This window comes from Elephas maximus, chromosome 25, assembly GCF_024166365.1.
Source record: "Elephas maximus indicus isolate mEleMax1 chromosome 25, mEleMax1 primary haplotype, whole genome shotgun sequence".
NCBI classification, from domain to species: Eukaryota; Metazoa; Chordata; class Mammalia; order Proboscidea; family Elephantidae; genus Elephas; species Elephas maximus.
The window spans coordinates 17990191-18005535 of NC_064843.1; the positions used below are offsets into that span (position 1 = coordinate 17990191).

The following is a 15345-nucleotide window of genomic DNA, read 5'->3' on the forward strand; positions in this document are numbered from 1 at the left end:
ACGTTCCACTGCCACGAGCCACCCTTTGTCGAATAACTCTCTGCTCAAAAGATCTTTCCTTGCCTTGCCCAGTCTATGCCAGCGATGCCCTATAGAGTTCATCTCGTGCCCTCTCTGAGAGATTGGTAGCAGCCCTTGGGAGTGCTGTGTTGAGATGGATTTGGAGTCTGAATCTGGGCTCACTGAGAAGTAATATCATGATTGATTAGTAATGTCTGCCGTAGGTATTCAATGGAAGATTGGTGGTACATGCCAGTGGTTTTCCTACCTCATTGGGAAGCTAATAAATTGTTCTTAAAAATTACGTAAGAATAGATATAGTCATAGTAGAAAAAAAATCAAAGCCCTACATTAGCAAAAGAAGAAACTAAAAGTCACCTCTAATCTTACTACCAAGTGATAAACATTGTTAATATTTTGGGATATATTTTTCTTTTTGCAATTGAAAGCCATTGTTATTTATAGAAGATAAAAGTAAACAACAGTAAGTAATCGGTTTTTGTTGTTGATGTTTGCCGCCTATAAATAATAGTAGCTTACCTTGTAAACATAAACAGGAACTGATTACTTACAGAAACAACAAGAACAGATTTGAGGTGATGAGTCAGAACCAATTCGACAGCAATAGGTTGGGATCTATTTTTCTAGGTGGTTTCTCTTGTAGAACAAAAGGAGTCTGCCCTACCTAAAATTTGCCTTTTATTTTTTTTAGCAGAACAATGTGAATACCTTTTCATGTCAGATATATATGTGCCTCATCATTTTTAAGAACCGCCCTTGTAGATATTCAAGGCTCAACAGTTTATTTAGTTCCATATTATTGGATATTTGTTTACTCTTTCCCCAGAATAAATGATCAGTAAATATTTATTAAAACAAACCAGATCTTTTTTTCCTGAAACTTTCAGTCCTTATAATCTTTGTCTTACACAATATATTGTCTTAAGTTTTGCCTTGCTCTCTTGTATATTTATATCACTGCAGCTAGAATTTCTTGTCTTCTGAGGACAGAGATTGGGGCTTATTGTACCATAGCGTGACTAGCACAGAGAGATTGCACCCAGCATGCTGTGGATGTTGACTTCAGAGAATAAGCAAGTCTACTTTATTGCTAGGAAAAAAGAAGCGTGGTGCGAGGTTAAGTGGAAATGTTGATTATAAAGTTCTAGCTATAATAGTACTGAAAATTCATGAATATTCATATGGACCAGGACCAGGCAGTAAAATGACAAGCAGTTGATTAGAGGATTGTGAATGCTTCTGAAGATCTCTATTTTTTTTGCAGTAAAATGATATTTAAAAATTAATATTTATTGCAGTTTTTTTGGCTTAGGGAACCAGTAGTTAAAAATAAAGAAAAGTCAAAACAAAAGTAAGATAAAAACAACTACCTCTTTGGTCTCTTTAGTGACTTCGGTCCGTAACAGGGTAGCTCCATGAAATAATGATTTGTCTGGTGGGTTATTCAATAGAGGTATTAACTCTTGTTGAAGCTGTGGATTCACGCCCACAGTGCACTTCTATGGGGAGCGACTCCAGATGGCAGGGCACAAATGATGTTTATTTAGCATCCATGTTGTTTACAAAAATAAACACAAGGAGCCGCACATGTATACCCTATTAACCTCTTTGCTCTGATTTCTGAATAGCTTGCGTGTGAACCTGGATATGGGCAAGATCGTGTACAGCTGGGTGATTCGAAGGGATTCCAAAATCCCTGGGACTGTGGTTCGTTCCAGCACGATTCCCGAGCAGCTGGGGCGGATTTCTTACTTACTCACAGACAAGACAGGTGAGCGTGTCCTGGGGTCTAGACAGGGTTCAAGGCTGTTCCTGGGTCGTGCAAATGGTTGAGTGGTCGACTACTAGCCAAAAGGTTGGCGGTTCGAATCCACCTAGAGGCGTCTCAGAAGACAGGTCTGGCAATCTGCTTCCGAAAGGTGAATTGTTACAGAACAGAGTTCTGCTCTCTGCACACGAGGTCACCGTGAGTCGGAATCCACTTCGCGGCAACTAACAACAGATGGGGTTCAAGGCGAAAGGAGGCGTGCGAGTGCTTTGACCCAAACTCTTGATTCCTCTTTTGGGGATAGTAGAGATGGGTGCTGCTGCTGTTTTATTTTCTTCACTGTTTGATTATTTGATGATGGTGATGATTATGGTGACAGCAGCAAACTTATATAGTACTAGTTACGGACAAAGCACTGCTCTATACTCAGCTCCCATCTTATCCTTGTGCGTTAGGTGGTATTGTTGTTCCATTTTGCAAATGAGGAATTGAGGCACAGAGAGGCTAAGTGACTCGTCATAGTCACATAGTGGCAGAACAAAGCTTTGGACTCAGGAAGTCTAGTCTCAAGTCCCAGTCTCATAAGCACACCCCACAATATTGCACCACAATTTAACATCTGCCAAGTTATGAAGTTATCATAGTCACTAAGAACAAGTATTGAGGAGTGGAGAGACCTTGATTTAAGCTTCATCTCTACCGTTTAGGGGCTGTAGGGTGAAAGGACGTCTGTTAAGAAGATCCTGGGTGACTCTCAAGATCATAGAGAAACTAGGCATCACAAAGGAGAGGAACCAGGAAACCTCTGAGTACATCAGCAGCAGACTTCCCAGAATGGTCTTCGTAGCAGTCCATCATTGGAATGAGTTGACTGTAATCACCTCTGTCCACATTATCTTTCTGCTCAAAATTCAGATTTCTGCAAGACAGAATCTGATTGGTCTAGTGTATGTCACATGCCCCCCTCTTGGCCAACGGAATGAGTCAGGCACCCTGGTTGACAGTTCTTCTCGACCAGCCCAGAGAACGGTGGTGGTCATTTCCCCGTGGAAACTTAGAGTACCATTCTCAAAGAAGGGGAATGGGATTCTGGCCAAATGACTGCAGATATCTCTACCAGAAGGGCAGTACTTAAAGCAGCGTGTGATATATGGTGATCTCTCAAAAAATAATAGTCGTTGTTACTGTAAGACTAACCAAAGCCCCAGGGACGTAGGCCCAGTGCCTTGTTTGTCTTCTGTTGCAGGAACCCTTACCCAGAATGAGATGGTTTTCAAACGGCTCCATCTGGGGACAGTGGCCTACGGACTCGACTCAATGGACGAAGTACAGAGCCACATATTCAGTATTTACACCCAGGTAAGGCCTTCTCAAGCTTCAGTACACTAAGTAATATCTTTACGTTTTGTTCACAACTTTATTGAGAGAGAATTGACGTATTATACAATTCATTTGTTTAAAGTGTATAAGTTCAGTGGTTTTTGGTATATTACAGAGTTGTGCAACCATGACCACAATCAACTTTAGAACATTGTTATCACCCCCAAAAGAAGCCCTGTACCCATTAGCTGTCCCTCCCTATTTCTTCCCACCCCACCAGCTTGGGCCACTGCTAATCCTTTACATTTGGTAAAAAAATTGAAGTTGAGGGTTTTTTCCATCTTCTTTGTTCCCAGGGTTAGTCCACTCTAAGGAAGTACACTAGTGGATTTTGGGGAAAACCTAATGGAAAATTATTTGCTCAGTAACTGGTGTTAGAAGAGCTTTGAGAACCTATTGGTTATTTATACTGTGAGTTTATGAATATGTTTATTTATTTACTCATGATAACTTTTAATTTTGGTGAAAATATACACAGCAGAACATAGACCCATTGATCAGTTTCTGCAAGTACAGTTGAATAACATTGGTTACATTCTTCACATTGTGTCACCATGCCCGTCGTCTCTGCCCATCTTGTTCACCACCACGTGCAGACTAGATTCACAACCGTCTAAACTTTTCACCTGCGCGTTAGTTACTTTTGACAGTTTGATCTCGTATAGATAATCCTTTGAAAGAGGGCAGTTCTTGTGGAGAACATTCTTTACTAGTTTAGGTAAACGATTGTTTAGATTGAAGATGACTTCAGGGGATCATTTCAGTTCACGGTTTAAAGATTTTCTCAGTGTGATAGATTTGGGGGTTCCCCCAACCTCAGTGGATCCAGTAAGTCTGGACTCTTTAAAAGCATATTTATTTTTTTCCTTTCCTCAGGGTCTGTGCCAAAGCCGTAATCATTAGTTGCCTAGTTGTAGAACAGTCATGATGTTGCTGACTAGCTTGAGTCTCTCATCTATTCGACTCATCAATCACATAGAAGAAATTGATCAGAGATGACTTACAATTTATTTGCATGTACTTTTTTTTTTCCCGTAAAGTTTTTAAAAATCAATCATTTTGCCAAGAATGATAATCCTGGTAAAATGTCCTAATATTCCTAAAAAGTTAGACTAGTCGGCCCCCGTCTTGGCTCAGAATGATCGGTAGAGTTTAAAAACGAAGCAAAAGAGGCATTTACTTGAGCCTGACACCCTTAAGACTCTGACTCATTAAGACTAGGTCGGGGCCTGGGTTTCTGTGTTTTAAAAGTAAGACAAAACACAAACACAAACCCCATAGTGATTCAGAGACACATCCAAGGCTAAAATGGACTGTATTAGACCAGCTACATGTTATAGCACGTGTTTGGAGCAAAACAAAACAAAACAAAACAAATCCGTTGCCGTCAAGTTGATTCTGACTCATATTGACCCTAAAGGACAGAGTAGAACTGCGCCACAGGGTTTCCAAGGAGCAGCTGGTGGCTTTGAACTGTGGACCTTTTGATTAGCAGCTGAGCACTTAACCACTGTACCAGTCATGTTTGGAGACAGTAAGAGAATAAAAACCAGTGGCTGTTGAGTTGGTTCCGACTCAACGGCAATACAATGTATGTCAAAGTCGAACAGTGCTCCGTTGGGTTTTTTTTTTTCCCGTTGGGTTTTTAGTGGCTGATTTTTGAGAAGAAGATTGCCAGGCCTTTCTTCTGAGGGGCCTCTGGCTGGACTTGAATTTCCAACCTTTTGGTTAGCAACTGAGTGTGTTAATAGTTTTGCACTACCAAGGAACTCCAATAAGAGAATAAGGAGACCAGATTTTGCTTAAAAGCTCCCTGGGTGGTACAAATGGTTTGCAGGGAGTGCTGACAGTGCAGTGGTCAAGTGCTTGGCTGCTAACCAAAGGGTCGATAGTTCTAAGCCACCAGATGCTCCATGAGAGAAAGATGTGACAGTCTGCTTCTGTAAAGATTACAGCCTTGGAAACCCTATGGGACAGCTCTACTCTGTCCTTTACTATGAGTTGGAATCGACATAATGGCCATGGGCTACTAACTGAAAGGTTGGCAGTTTGAATCCATTGAGCAGAGCTGTGGAAGAAAGGCTAGGTAGTCTGCTTCCATAAAGATTACAGCCAAGAAAACCCCATCGGACAGTTCTGCTCTGTAACAGAGGGGTCACCATGAGTCAGAATCGACTCAGTGGGACTAGGTTTGGTTTTTTTGGTTTATTTTCCTTAAACTCATTAAAATAGGCAATGATTCTGAAGTCAGAAGGTCAGTTAAAAATGTGAAGGGAATATCTGTTTCAGGGTTAAAGGCAGCCTGTCTGAATACTTTGTGATACAATTCTAGATGACATTTGTATTTCTGGAATGTTTTCTAGCAGGCACACCTGGATTTCGGGGTATCTCCTGACAATTTCAGAACAGGGGATAGAGTGTGGAAGTGGAGGTTGATTTTAACTGGAGGGTGGTTAGTCTGATACTTACATCCAATGTCATCATCTACAACTGGCAATGAAGCACTAGTTGTACTACTTCTAGGCTCCATGTGTAGGCATTGTGGCCTGTCTCCCAGTGGGTCCATGGACCTTTTCTAAAGGTGTACTTTAGGACTGTTAAAAACCTCATGAGGACAGGAAGGAGAAGCCATGCAGCTTCCGTTTCCCTTCCCTTCCACCCTGTTCTCTGTGTGGTGACTGGTGTCAGCATCCGCAGAGCTCTGGGTTGTGCCCTCTTCACCTGTATGTGAGTCTCTAGTGGTCCCTGCCTTTGCCTTGCTTCCATTGCCCTCTCGATTACAATGATGCCCATGTCTGTCTCTGGCCCAACCTGCTCTGGAGCTTCAGTCACTGCTTATATCACTGCAGGTGGATCATGAAAACAAGGCACTTACTCCTCGCTTACTGTCTCATTATCTGGCATTTTTTATTTAGGACAATCGTAAAAAATCTACTATCCAACTATTTTGCACATTAATGACTTACGTCTGGCAGTAACGAACATCAAGGTGTGAGGCAAGAGTGATGCTGTTGTCTGCGATGGTTAAGGGTGTGTGTCAAATTGGCTGGGACATGATTCTCAATGGCTTGGCAGTTAGGCAGTGATGTAATTTGGCAGTTACGTAATGATGTAGTTTGGCAGTTACATAATGGTGTAGTCTGGCAGTTACGTAATGATGTAGTCTGGCAGTTACGTAATGATGTAGTCTGGCAGTTACGTAATGATGTAGTCTGGCAGTTACGTAATGATGTAGTTTGGCAGTTTTGTAATGATGTAGTTTGGCAGTTATGTAATGATGAAGACACCCTCTGTTTTGTGATCTGATGCGATCATCCTCCATTTTCACATGATGCCAGCTTTTGCCTAACAACCTGGCCTTTGGATCCTAACCAAGTTGGTAAGTACACCCAGCATCAGGATACTCTCCCCTCATTCCCCAAACTTCTTCTTCAAAGGTTCTTGTTTTAGAAAAGGCCAGCCCTGTGCACCCATTGCTATATCCAGGGATTTGGAAAACCTTCCTGGTTTCCTCCCCTCCTACATTCGGTAATGGGCCATTTTGTGGTGTTCTTTCCTGTAAAATCTCCCATGGGCCTTTTGTCTCCATCCCTTCTTGCTCACCTGGCAGTAGCTGCACTCTCCCTTGCCTGCCTGTCGCCATCACCTCCTGTGGGGTGCCCCTGCTTCTCATCTTGCTCTCCTCCCATCTATGTTTCACACAGGACTGCAGAAGTGTCTCTGTACTGCCCACTCCCACCCTGGGGTCTGAGCATGGTCTAGCCTTGATCTGCGTCCCCTCCCCACTTCCCGTGTTCCCGCTTTCCTGCTCCCACCAGCTTTCAGGGCAGGGTGAGCAGCCTCGTTTCTGTGTCTTGGGATGGACTCTTTCCCTCTGAACCATCAATTCCAAATGTCCTCCAGGTGCCTTCTGAGGGGCTCCTTGTTTGGATTGTCTTGCCTATCAACACCTGGCTAAATATTTGTATCACTCACAAACCCTTATTCAGGAACCCAACACAATGAAAATTATATAAGACAGCTTTATAGGTTGGGGGTGTGTACACTGGCAGGGGACCTACTTTTGCCCATTTTGGCGGTATTTTTAAGAGCCTGTGGTATTTACAGAAGCCATCCCTCCTCAGGATGTTTGTGTTTCAGCCTTTATGGTACATTTTTGGTTTAGCACAGAGATAACACCCTTTATAAAGTATTAAAAGTTGGAAAACTAAACAGACCAACCAGAATGAAAATATTGAGAATGTTCACACATTGTGAAAAATGTAACCAGTGTCACTGGACAACTTGTGTAGAAGTTGTTGAATGGAAACCTAAACTGCTGTGTAAACCTTCACCAAAAACACAATAAAATATTATTAAGGAAAAAAAAAGTTAGAAAACTGCATTTTTTTTTACCGTGAACTTGACCTAGCGGAAGCTCATAAATTTCTTTGTCCATTCTGATCCTGGATCCAAAATAGACAGGTGTTATCAGGTTAGGTCGTAGCAAGGCTGGGGTGAGCTCAGAGTTCGTAGCAGAACCCACCTCAATGAGGCTGTGTGTCTCTTCCCCTCCTGATGCCTAAAAATCCTTGCAGTCAACACAGGAGCGCTTGTGCGATGAGACACTTGAAGGCACTCCAGTGGGTTTTTTTTTCCTTAAATACCTTTACTGAGGCATAATTTGTTGTTATTAGTTGCCATTGAGTCAGCTCCAATTCTTCATGACCTTATGATTAACAAATGAAATGTTGCCCAGTCCTGTACCATCTTCATGACTGTTGGTATGTGTGAGTCTATTGTTGTAGTATTCCGTCAGTCCATCTCATTGAGGCTCTCCCATGATTTTGCTGAATTCAGCTTTACCAAACATATATCTTTTTTCTAGCGATTTACATACCATAAAATTCACCCACTGGAAAGCTTACTATTTAATGATTTTTAGTGAATTTGCAGAGTTGTGCACCTATCCAATCAAAAACCCAAACCCATTGCCATTGACTTGATTCCAACTCATAGTCACCCTGTAGGAAAGAGCAGAACTGCCCTATGGAGTTTCCAAAGCTGTAAATCCTTACGGAAGCAGACTGCCACACCTTTCTCCTGTGGAACGGCTGGTGGATTCGAACCACTGACTTTTAGGTTAGCAACTGAGCACTTAACCACTGTACCACCAGGGCTCTTTTGTGCACCTCTTACCACAATCCAGTTTTGGAATATGTCTACCATCTTAATAATAGTGTTTCTTAAAGAACAGTCTTTAGAACCCCTGGGCCAGATCACTTGGGACAGATTTGAAATCTCTAGTGCCCAGACTTCCATTATTATTATTATTTTTTTAATAACATTTTATTGTGTTTTCAGTGAAGGTTTACAGAGCAGGGTAGGTTCCCACTCAACAGCTTCTACACAGATTGTTCAGTGACATTGGCTACATTCTTCACAACACGCGAACATTCACATTATTTCTGTTCTGGTTGTTCTGTTTCCATTAATCTAGTTTCCCTGCCTCCTTACATCCTCATCTTTGTTTTAAAGTAATTGTTGACCGTTTGGTCTCATATAGGTGTTTTTTTAAGGGAGCAAGTAATTATGGATGATATTCATTACTTTGTAAGTCAATCTGTTATTTAGCTACAAAGTGACCTCAGGGGTTATTTTTGGTTCAAAGTTTGAAGAGTATCTCACTCAGGGCAGTAGTCTCCGGGAGTCCTCCAGTCTCAACCAGTCCAGTGGGTCTGTTTTTTCATTTGTTTGTTTTAGGAATTTGAGGTTCTGTTCCATGTTTTTCTTCCATTGTATGAGTCCAGACCTTCAGTTTAAACAAGTGACCGGGTGATTCCAGAGTACAGCAGAATTTGAGAATAGCTGCTGTGAATCTGGGGTTCTCCATTATTTTTCGAAACGTCAGTGTCAAAGTCTGCACTCCAAAGCAGAGTTGGGAGGCTGACCTGCTATTTACATTTCATTTGCACCTCCACAATGAAAGCTAAATCTAAATTTCAGTAATAATTAATACTGCGATTGACCTGGGACCCTCGCTTAAGAGATGAAATGAGCACTTGACAAGTACAGTCCTGGAGGTGTCCTGCAGAGTCAGGGTTCTACCATCATTTGTTTTCAGAGTGTTGAAATATATAGTGCAGTTTATTAATGTCCAGGTGACTGGCTTTAGGGATGTTACTTAACTAAACTAAGCCTCATAAAGAGGACAGGTAGCTTTAAAAAGATTCCTGCAGAGAGACCCTGGAGGCTAGTCATACAAGCCCAAGTAAACAACAAGAAAATGGCCAACACATTAGGAGATAAAAACCAGGATGGCCTGCGTTTATCTGATCATTGCCCCCTGGCTTGTTTAATTATTAATTTATTCACCTTCTTTAAAAAAAATTGAAATATAATTCACACACCGCATAATTCACCCTTTTACTTTTAACGCGTTCAGTTTGGTGGTTTTAAGTATATTCACAAAGTTGCATAACCATTACCACAATCGAATTTCAGAACATTTTCATCACCTCAAAAAGAGGCCCTGTGGCTCCTTAGCATGGCAATCCCCTACCTCCCTTCTGCCCTTAACCAGGTGCCGTGGAGTCAGTTCCGACTCCTGGCGTGTCAGAGCAGAACTGTGCCCCGTGGGGTCTTCGTGGCTGGTTTTTGTAATAATCTTTCCTGCAACTCAGCCTGGAGTTCTCACTGGGAAATGTCCTAGCCACAGATCATTCCTGGGAAGTGGAGGCCGAGTTTTCATGGAGTCTTGGTGTCTCATTTGTAGGCTGCTATGCTGTTGGATGACTCTGCAGTATTTTATCATGTGGGATTCGGGGCCGTTCTATATGGAGATCTTAATTCCTCCCCCTTCATGGTCTTGGGTTTGGTTATGAAATCTCTTCTGACCTCACTGGGAGCTGTTTTGTCCTCTCTCCATAAGAGGACCAGTGATTTCCCCCCAGGGCTGAAAGGGTTGTAACCTGCTTCTGTGGATACCACATCTGTTTTTGTTTTCCCCTGGTATTTTTTAAGTAAGAAGAAATGTGTGTAGGTTAAAGGGCCTATGGGGAGGAGGCTAGAGATAAACACTGTACAATGTGAAACTCTTCCATATGAGGAATGTGAGGGTGTTGGAAGAATGGGCCTAATACCAGGCACCACCCTAGCGGAGGCCCCTGTAATTATCGGTGCCTTGTTGATGTACGCGGATTAGCATTTGGCATGTGTATGGGTCTTTTATTTGAAAATTAAGAGGGAGAATTTCAGCATCAATGGTTATGACTGTCTCCCCCCCAAAACATCTCAGTAGAAAAGTGGAGCAAGTATTAATTTAAGAAATAAATGAATGTAGAGACGTTAAACCAGTAGCCTGTGATGTCAGCTGGGCTGTCCCCCACGTCTTCTGATTCCTTTTCCAATGGTCTTTGTGAAAATCTGGCTATCTGTGTTTCTCTGTTGTTGTGGTTAGTTGTCATTGAGTTAGCTCTGGCTCGTGGTGACCCCACGTACAGTATAAGGAAACATTGCCTGGTCCTGTGCCATCTTCATGATTGTTGGCATGTTTGGGTCCATTGCCTCAGCCATTGTGTATTTTGAGTGCCTTTCAACTTAGGGAACTCATCTTCCCGCACTCTATCGGACGGTATTCAGTTGTGATCCACAGGGTTTTCATTGGTGTTAATTTTTGGACGTAGATTGCCAGGCCTTTCTTCCTAGTCTGTCTCAGTCTGGAAGCTCCACTGAATCCGTCTACCATAGGTGACCTTGCTGGTATTTGAAATACTGGTGTCATAGCTTCCAGCATCATAGCAACGTGCAAGCTACCACAATAAGACAGACTGACAGGTGTTAGGTATTTCTCTAGTGTTGCCTTTTTGCTTGCTCTGGAGTTGTTTTGCCTGGAATACAAAAACCAAAAGCTCTGGGTTGTCTGGCAGTTGAAATATTAGTGGAAGTATTTGACTTCTGTTGACATGAAATTAGACTGCTTAAGCACGAAGTCCAAAAGTGTGTCAAGGACGCCCTTAATTCGGCCTATGGCATTTCATTCAAACCCAGTGTTACTAAAGCTTGTCAACCAAAGCAATTACTTTGTCAGAGGTCTTGTTATTGGCCTTAATGTTAAGTAATAATTTGGTCCAGGTGCTGAGGTACGGGGGTGAAAACAGAGACACGCATCCTTAGCTAGAGCATAAATCAGAACTTTACAAAAAAATTTTTTTTTCTTGAGCTAGTCTACCATGTTGAGAGAACCTTTCTGTAAATCTCCCATCCTCTTCATAATTTTAGAGTTAAATTCTTTTTAATTAAAAGCACTTGGCAAATAATGATTCATTTAAACTGTAGTTCTGATTCATTACTCTAATTATTGTTGCCATGCAGTACCCTTTGGCCTGGAAGTGAAACTCGTGTCCTCTTGACACCAAAGGTTAACAGAGCAGGAAGTCAGAGCACTGCGTGTCCTCACTGTGACCAGTGTAATTTAGTAATTGTCTAACTACCTGAGGAGTCTATGCTGCTACTAAAAATAGTATTAAAAAATTAAATGAAAGTCATTTTCTTGCTTCTCACAGCCCATCTGGTCCCTATTTTGGGCAACCATGTGTTGATGGGTATAAAATGCAATTCATTCCAGAGGATTCGATAGCCTCTCTTCTGTTGGATTAAATGTGTTTTTAATGGAACAGAGAATCCAGTAACTCTGTAAACATTTCTAGCTTCCAGGATTCAGTTGGAGATAGAGGCAGTAAGGCAGCGTATGGCAGGCCACCCTTTGATAAAAACTGTAATTTAAAATCTAGAACTGATGTTGGGCGATTTCATATCTATTTCTTCTTGGAAATGGGAAAAAAAATCACATTCAAGTTGAGGACTCCACCACCAACTCAGGGAATATTAAGTTCATTGATTCTGCAAATATCTACTGTCCTGGGCACCAGGAGTAGAGCCATGAATAACAGGCTACTCTCTGCTCTCAGAGGAGAGCGAATCATCAGGTACCCAAGCCAGTTTTAGCCAGGGAAGACAAGAGCACACTGCAGGAGTTACAGTGGAGAGAAAAGAAGGGGTCACTTGAATTTGGGGATACAGGGAAGGCCACTTGAGGCGGTAACATTTAAATTGAGACCTGATTGACCATAGAGAGACAGCCAGCCATCCCTGCAGAGATCTGGGGATGGTGTTCCAGACAGGGGGCATAGCAAGTGCCAAGGCCCTGAGGCAGGAAGGAGCCTTGTTGGTTGTTTTTCAGTGTAGTCAGGTTGGTTCTGACTCATTGTGACCCATTGTACAACAGAACAAAACACTGCCCAGTACTGCGCCATCTTCACAGTCGTGGCTATGTTTGAGCCCATTGTTGCAGCCACTGTATCAATCCGTTTCATTGAGGGTCTTCCTTTTTTTCACTCACCCTCTACTTTAACCAAGCATGATGTCCTTCTCCAGGGACTGGTCCTTCTTGATAACATGTCCAATGTATGTGAGACGAAGTCTCGCCATCCTTACTTCCAAGGAGCATTCTGGCTGTATTTCTTAGAAGGAGCTTGGCCATCTTCAAAGGACAGAAAGGAGGGCAGTGTGGCTAGAGCAGAGTGTGGCTAGAGCAGAGTGTGGCTAGAGCAGAGTGTGGCTAGAGCAGAGTGAACAAGAAGGGAGATGGCCTGAGGGGAGGCTGGAAGGTGGAAGGGGCCGATCAGGTGGGCATCCGGATTTTATTGAAGGGTAAGAAGTGAGCCTTCCCAGTAGTCTTAATTTTTTTTTTTTGGTTTGTCACGGCAATAGAGCGCTTTCCTCAAAGGAAGCCTTGCATGGCCCCCGATACATAACACAAGTAGCAATGGGGTGCTTGCTGTCGTCTCCTGGCTGCCTGCATTTCATGGTACTGAGTGGGTTTCTGGGGATTCTCGGGGCTTGGTGTGGAGCATGGGTTGGAAGCCACCCCTCTAGCCCAGTTGGCATTTACAGCTGAGGAAACTGAAGCCCGGAGAGCATGCTCGAGATCACATAGCCATTCAGCAACCCGTCTAAGGATAAAGCTCAGTCTTCCGAACCCTCAATGCTCTTTTTACCCTGTAGCTTGAAAACATTTTTCCAAGACTTCACCCATTACCGAGCCTGTAGAAGGCCCTTAGCCACGTGTTGACAGGTATGAATGGATGGATGGATGGAGGCTGTGTAAGCAAAGCAATTGCTTCTTAGGCAAGCGTTAGAGCCTGAAGTTAGTGTGGAAGGCAGAAACCGGGCACAGCTAACGCTGTTGAATGTTCTTTATGCTAACCCGAAGCAGCGTTCTCGGTACAGTTTTGCGGTAAGCTCTCCCCGCCTAGTTTTCTTCCGGTGTTGGCTAAGGGCTGTAACTGCTGTGGAGTACAGGTGAGGTTGTTGCCTCCGGTTTAGGCACTTGCCGTGGAATTGATTTCAACTCATGGCGACCCCATGTGTGTCAGAATAAAATTTGTGTTTTATAGGATTTTCAGTCGCTGATTTTTCAGAAGTAGATTGCAAGGCCTTTCTTCTGAGGCACCTCTGAGCGGACTTGAACCTCCAACGTTTTGGTTAGCGGCCAAATGTGTTAACCATTTGTACCACTCAGGGACTCCCAGGGTCACCATTTTAAATCAAGAAGAATGTACGTTTGAAACAGTGGTTTTCAACCAAGAGCGATCTCATTCCCTAGGGGACATAAGGCTTTCCCTGTGTGTCTCATTAGGCAGGAGACATACTTGGTTGTCCTAATGACAGGGTGGGGCGGTGTACTATTGGCTTCCAGCGGGCAGAGCCCAGGGATGCTGCTAAACATGCTATAGTGCACAGGACCGCCCCCACACAGGGAATTATCTGGCTCAAATGTCAGTAGTTCTGAGGGTGAGAGCCCCTGGTCTAAGACACCAGGTCCACCTTGAGTGCAGTGAGGTCCTCGCTCTGCTGGCAGCCCCTGGAGCCACAGGCACAATCACCCACATTCATTAATCTGCAAATTTTGTCTCTCTTTCTATCTTTATTTTGATCATTTGGGGGCCAAGCATAAATGATTGAAACTTTGAAAATTGAATGTCATCTGTTGCAATGCCACTGTAGATATACCTAAGAGTTACACTTGTAAGAGCAGTAGGCAAGTGTTAGACAGAAAAGCAGTTACTCCGTGTGGTTGTTCTTCCACACATTCCCAGCCCTTCCTTGTCTCTGCTCATCTTCCTTATTCATTGCTTCTTCCTCCAGCAACCCCAGGACCCCCCTGCTCAGAAGGGCCCCACGCTCACCACCAAAGTCCGGCGCACCATGAGCAGCCGTGTGCATGAAGCCGTGAAGGCCATCGCCCTCTGCCACAACGTGACCCCCGTGTACGAGTCCAACGGCGTGACTGACCAGGCTGAGGCTGAGAAGCAGTACGAAGACTCTTGCCGTGTGTACCAGGCATCCAGCCCAGATGAGGTGAGCGCCCAGGGCCAGGTGCGTGAGGCACACAGAGATCCCCTGCCCATTTCTATGTGCTTTACTCTGGGGTTCCTAAGGAAGTGACGTGCCAGGGCAGATGGTGACTTACGAATGGAAGCAAGGATGAGGCTTCCCTGTATATTTTCAGAAAAATATAAAGAGGAAAATGGGTTCATTGCAGTCTCACTTGGAAGATATGATTGTTGGACAGCTGGCAAATGTTTGGCATGCTGCAGGCCCCGTTTTGTGTGGGTTATCTGTGTATTATCTCATTTAATCCTCTCAGCAATCCAGCAAGGCACTATTACTGTCCCCATTTTCAGAGAAAGAAAATGAGAGGCAGGTAAAATAATTAGCCTAAAATCACACTTTTTTTTTTTTCTTTAAAATTTTTTTAACGTTGAAGCAATTTCAGATTTGTAAAAATAGAGCAAAAAATTCCCTTTGACCTTTTATTAGATTGCCCTAGATGTTAACATTTTTCACATTTACTTTATCACTCTCTCTATATATGAGTGTGTGTATATATACCTATAGATATATGTCTGTCATAGTCATGTAGTGCTGCTATAACAGAAATACCACAAGTGGGTAGCTTTAACAAAGGAGAAATTTATTTTCTCACAGTCTAGTAGACTAGAAACCCAAATTCAGGGCCTCAGCTCCAGGAAGAAGGTCCTTTTCTTCAGTCTTCCCCTGGACTAGGAGCTTCTCTGTGCAGGAACCCGGGGTCCAAAGGACACACCCTGCTCCTGGTGCTTCTTTCTTGGTGG

At 43.2% G+C, this 15345-nt stretch overlaps 1 protein-coding gene across 4 annotated transcripts in view; it reads left to right on the forward strand.

The window, feature by feature from the left end:
- ATP9A (ATPase phospholipid transporting 9A (putative)) overlaps window positions 1-15345 on the forward strand; it is a 148650-nt gene that overhangs the window by 79335 nt on the left and 53970 nt on the right. For all 4 annotated transcript variants that reach the window (XM_049868746.1, XM_049868748.1, XM_049868749.1 and 1 more), the window contains exons 12-14: window positions 1650-1792; window positions 3036-3148; window positions 14357-14569. In XM_049868746.1, coding sequence (XP_049724703.1) covers window positions 1650-1792; window positions 3036-3148; window positions 14357-14569 — 469 coding nt within the window. The remainder of the gene's footprint in view (window positions 1-1649; window positions 1793-3035; window positions 3149-14356; window positions 14570-15345) is intronic.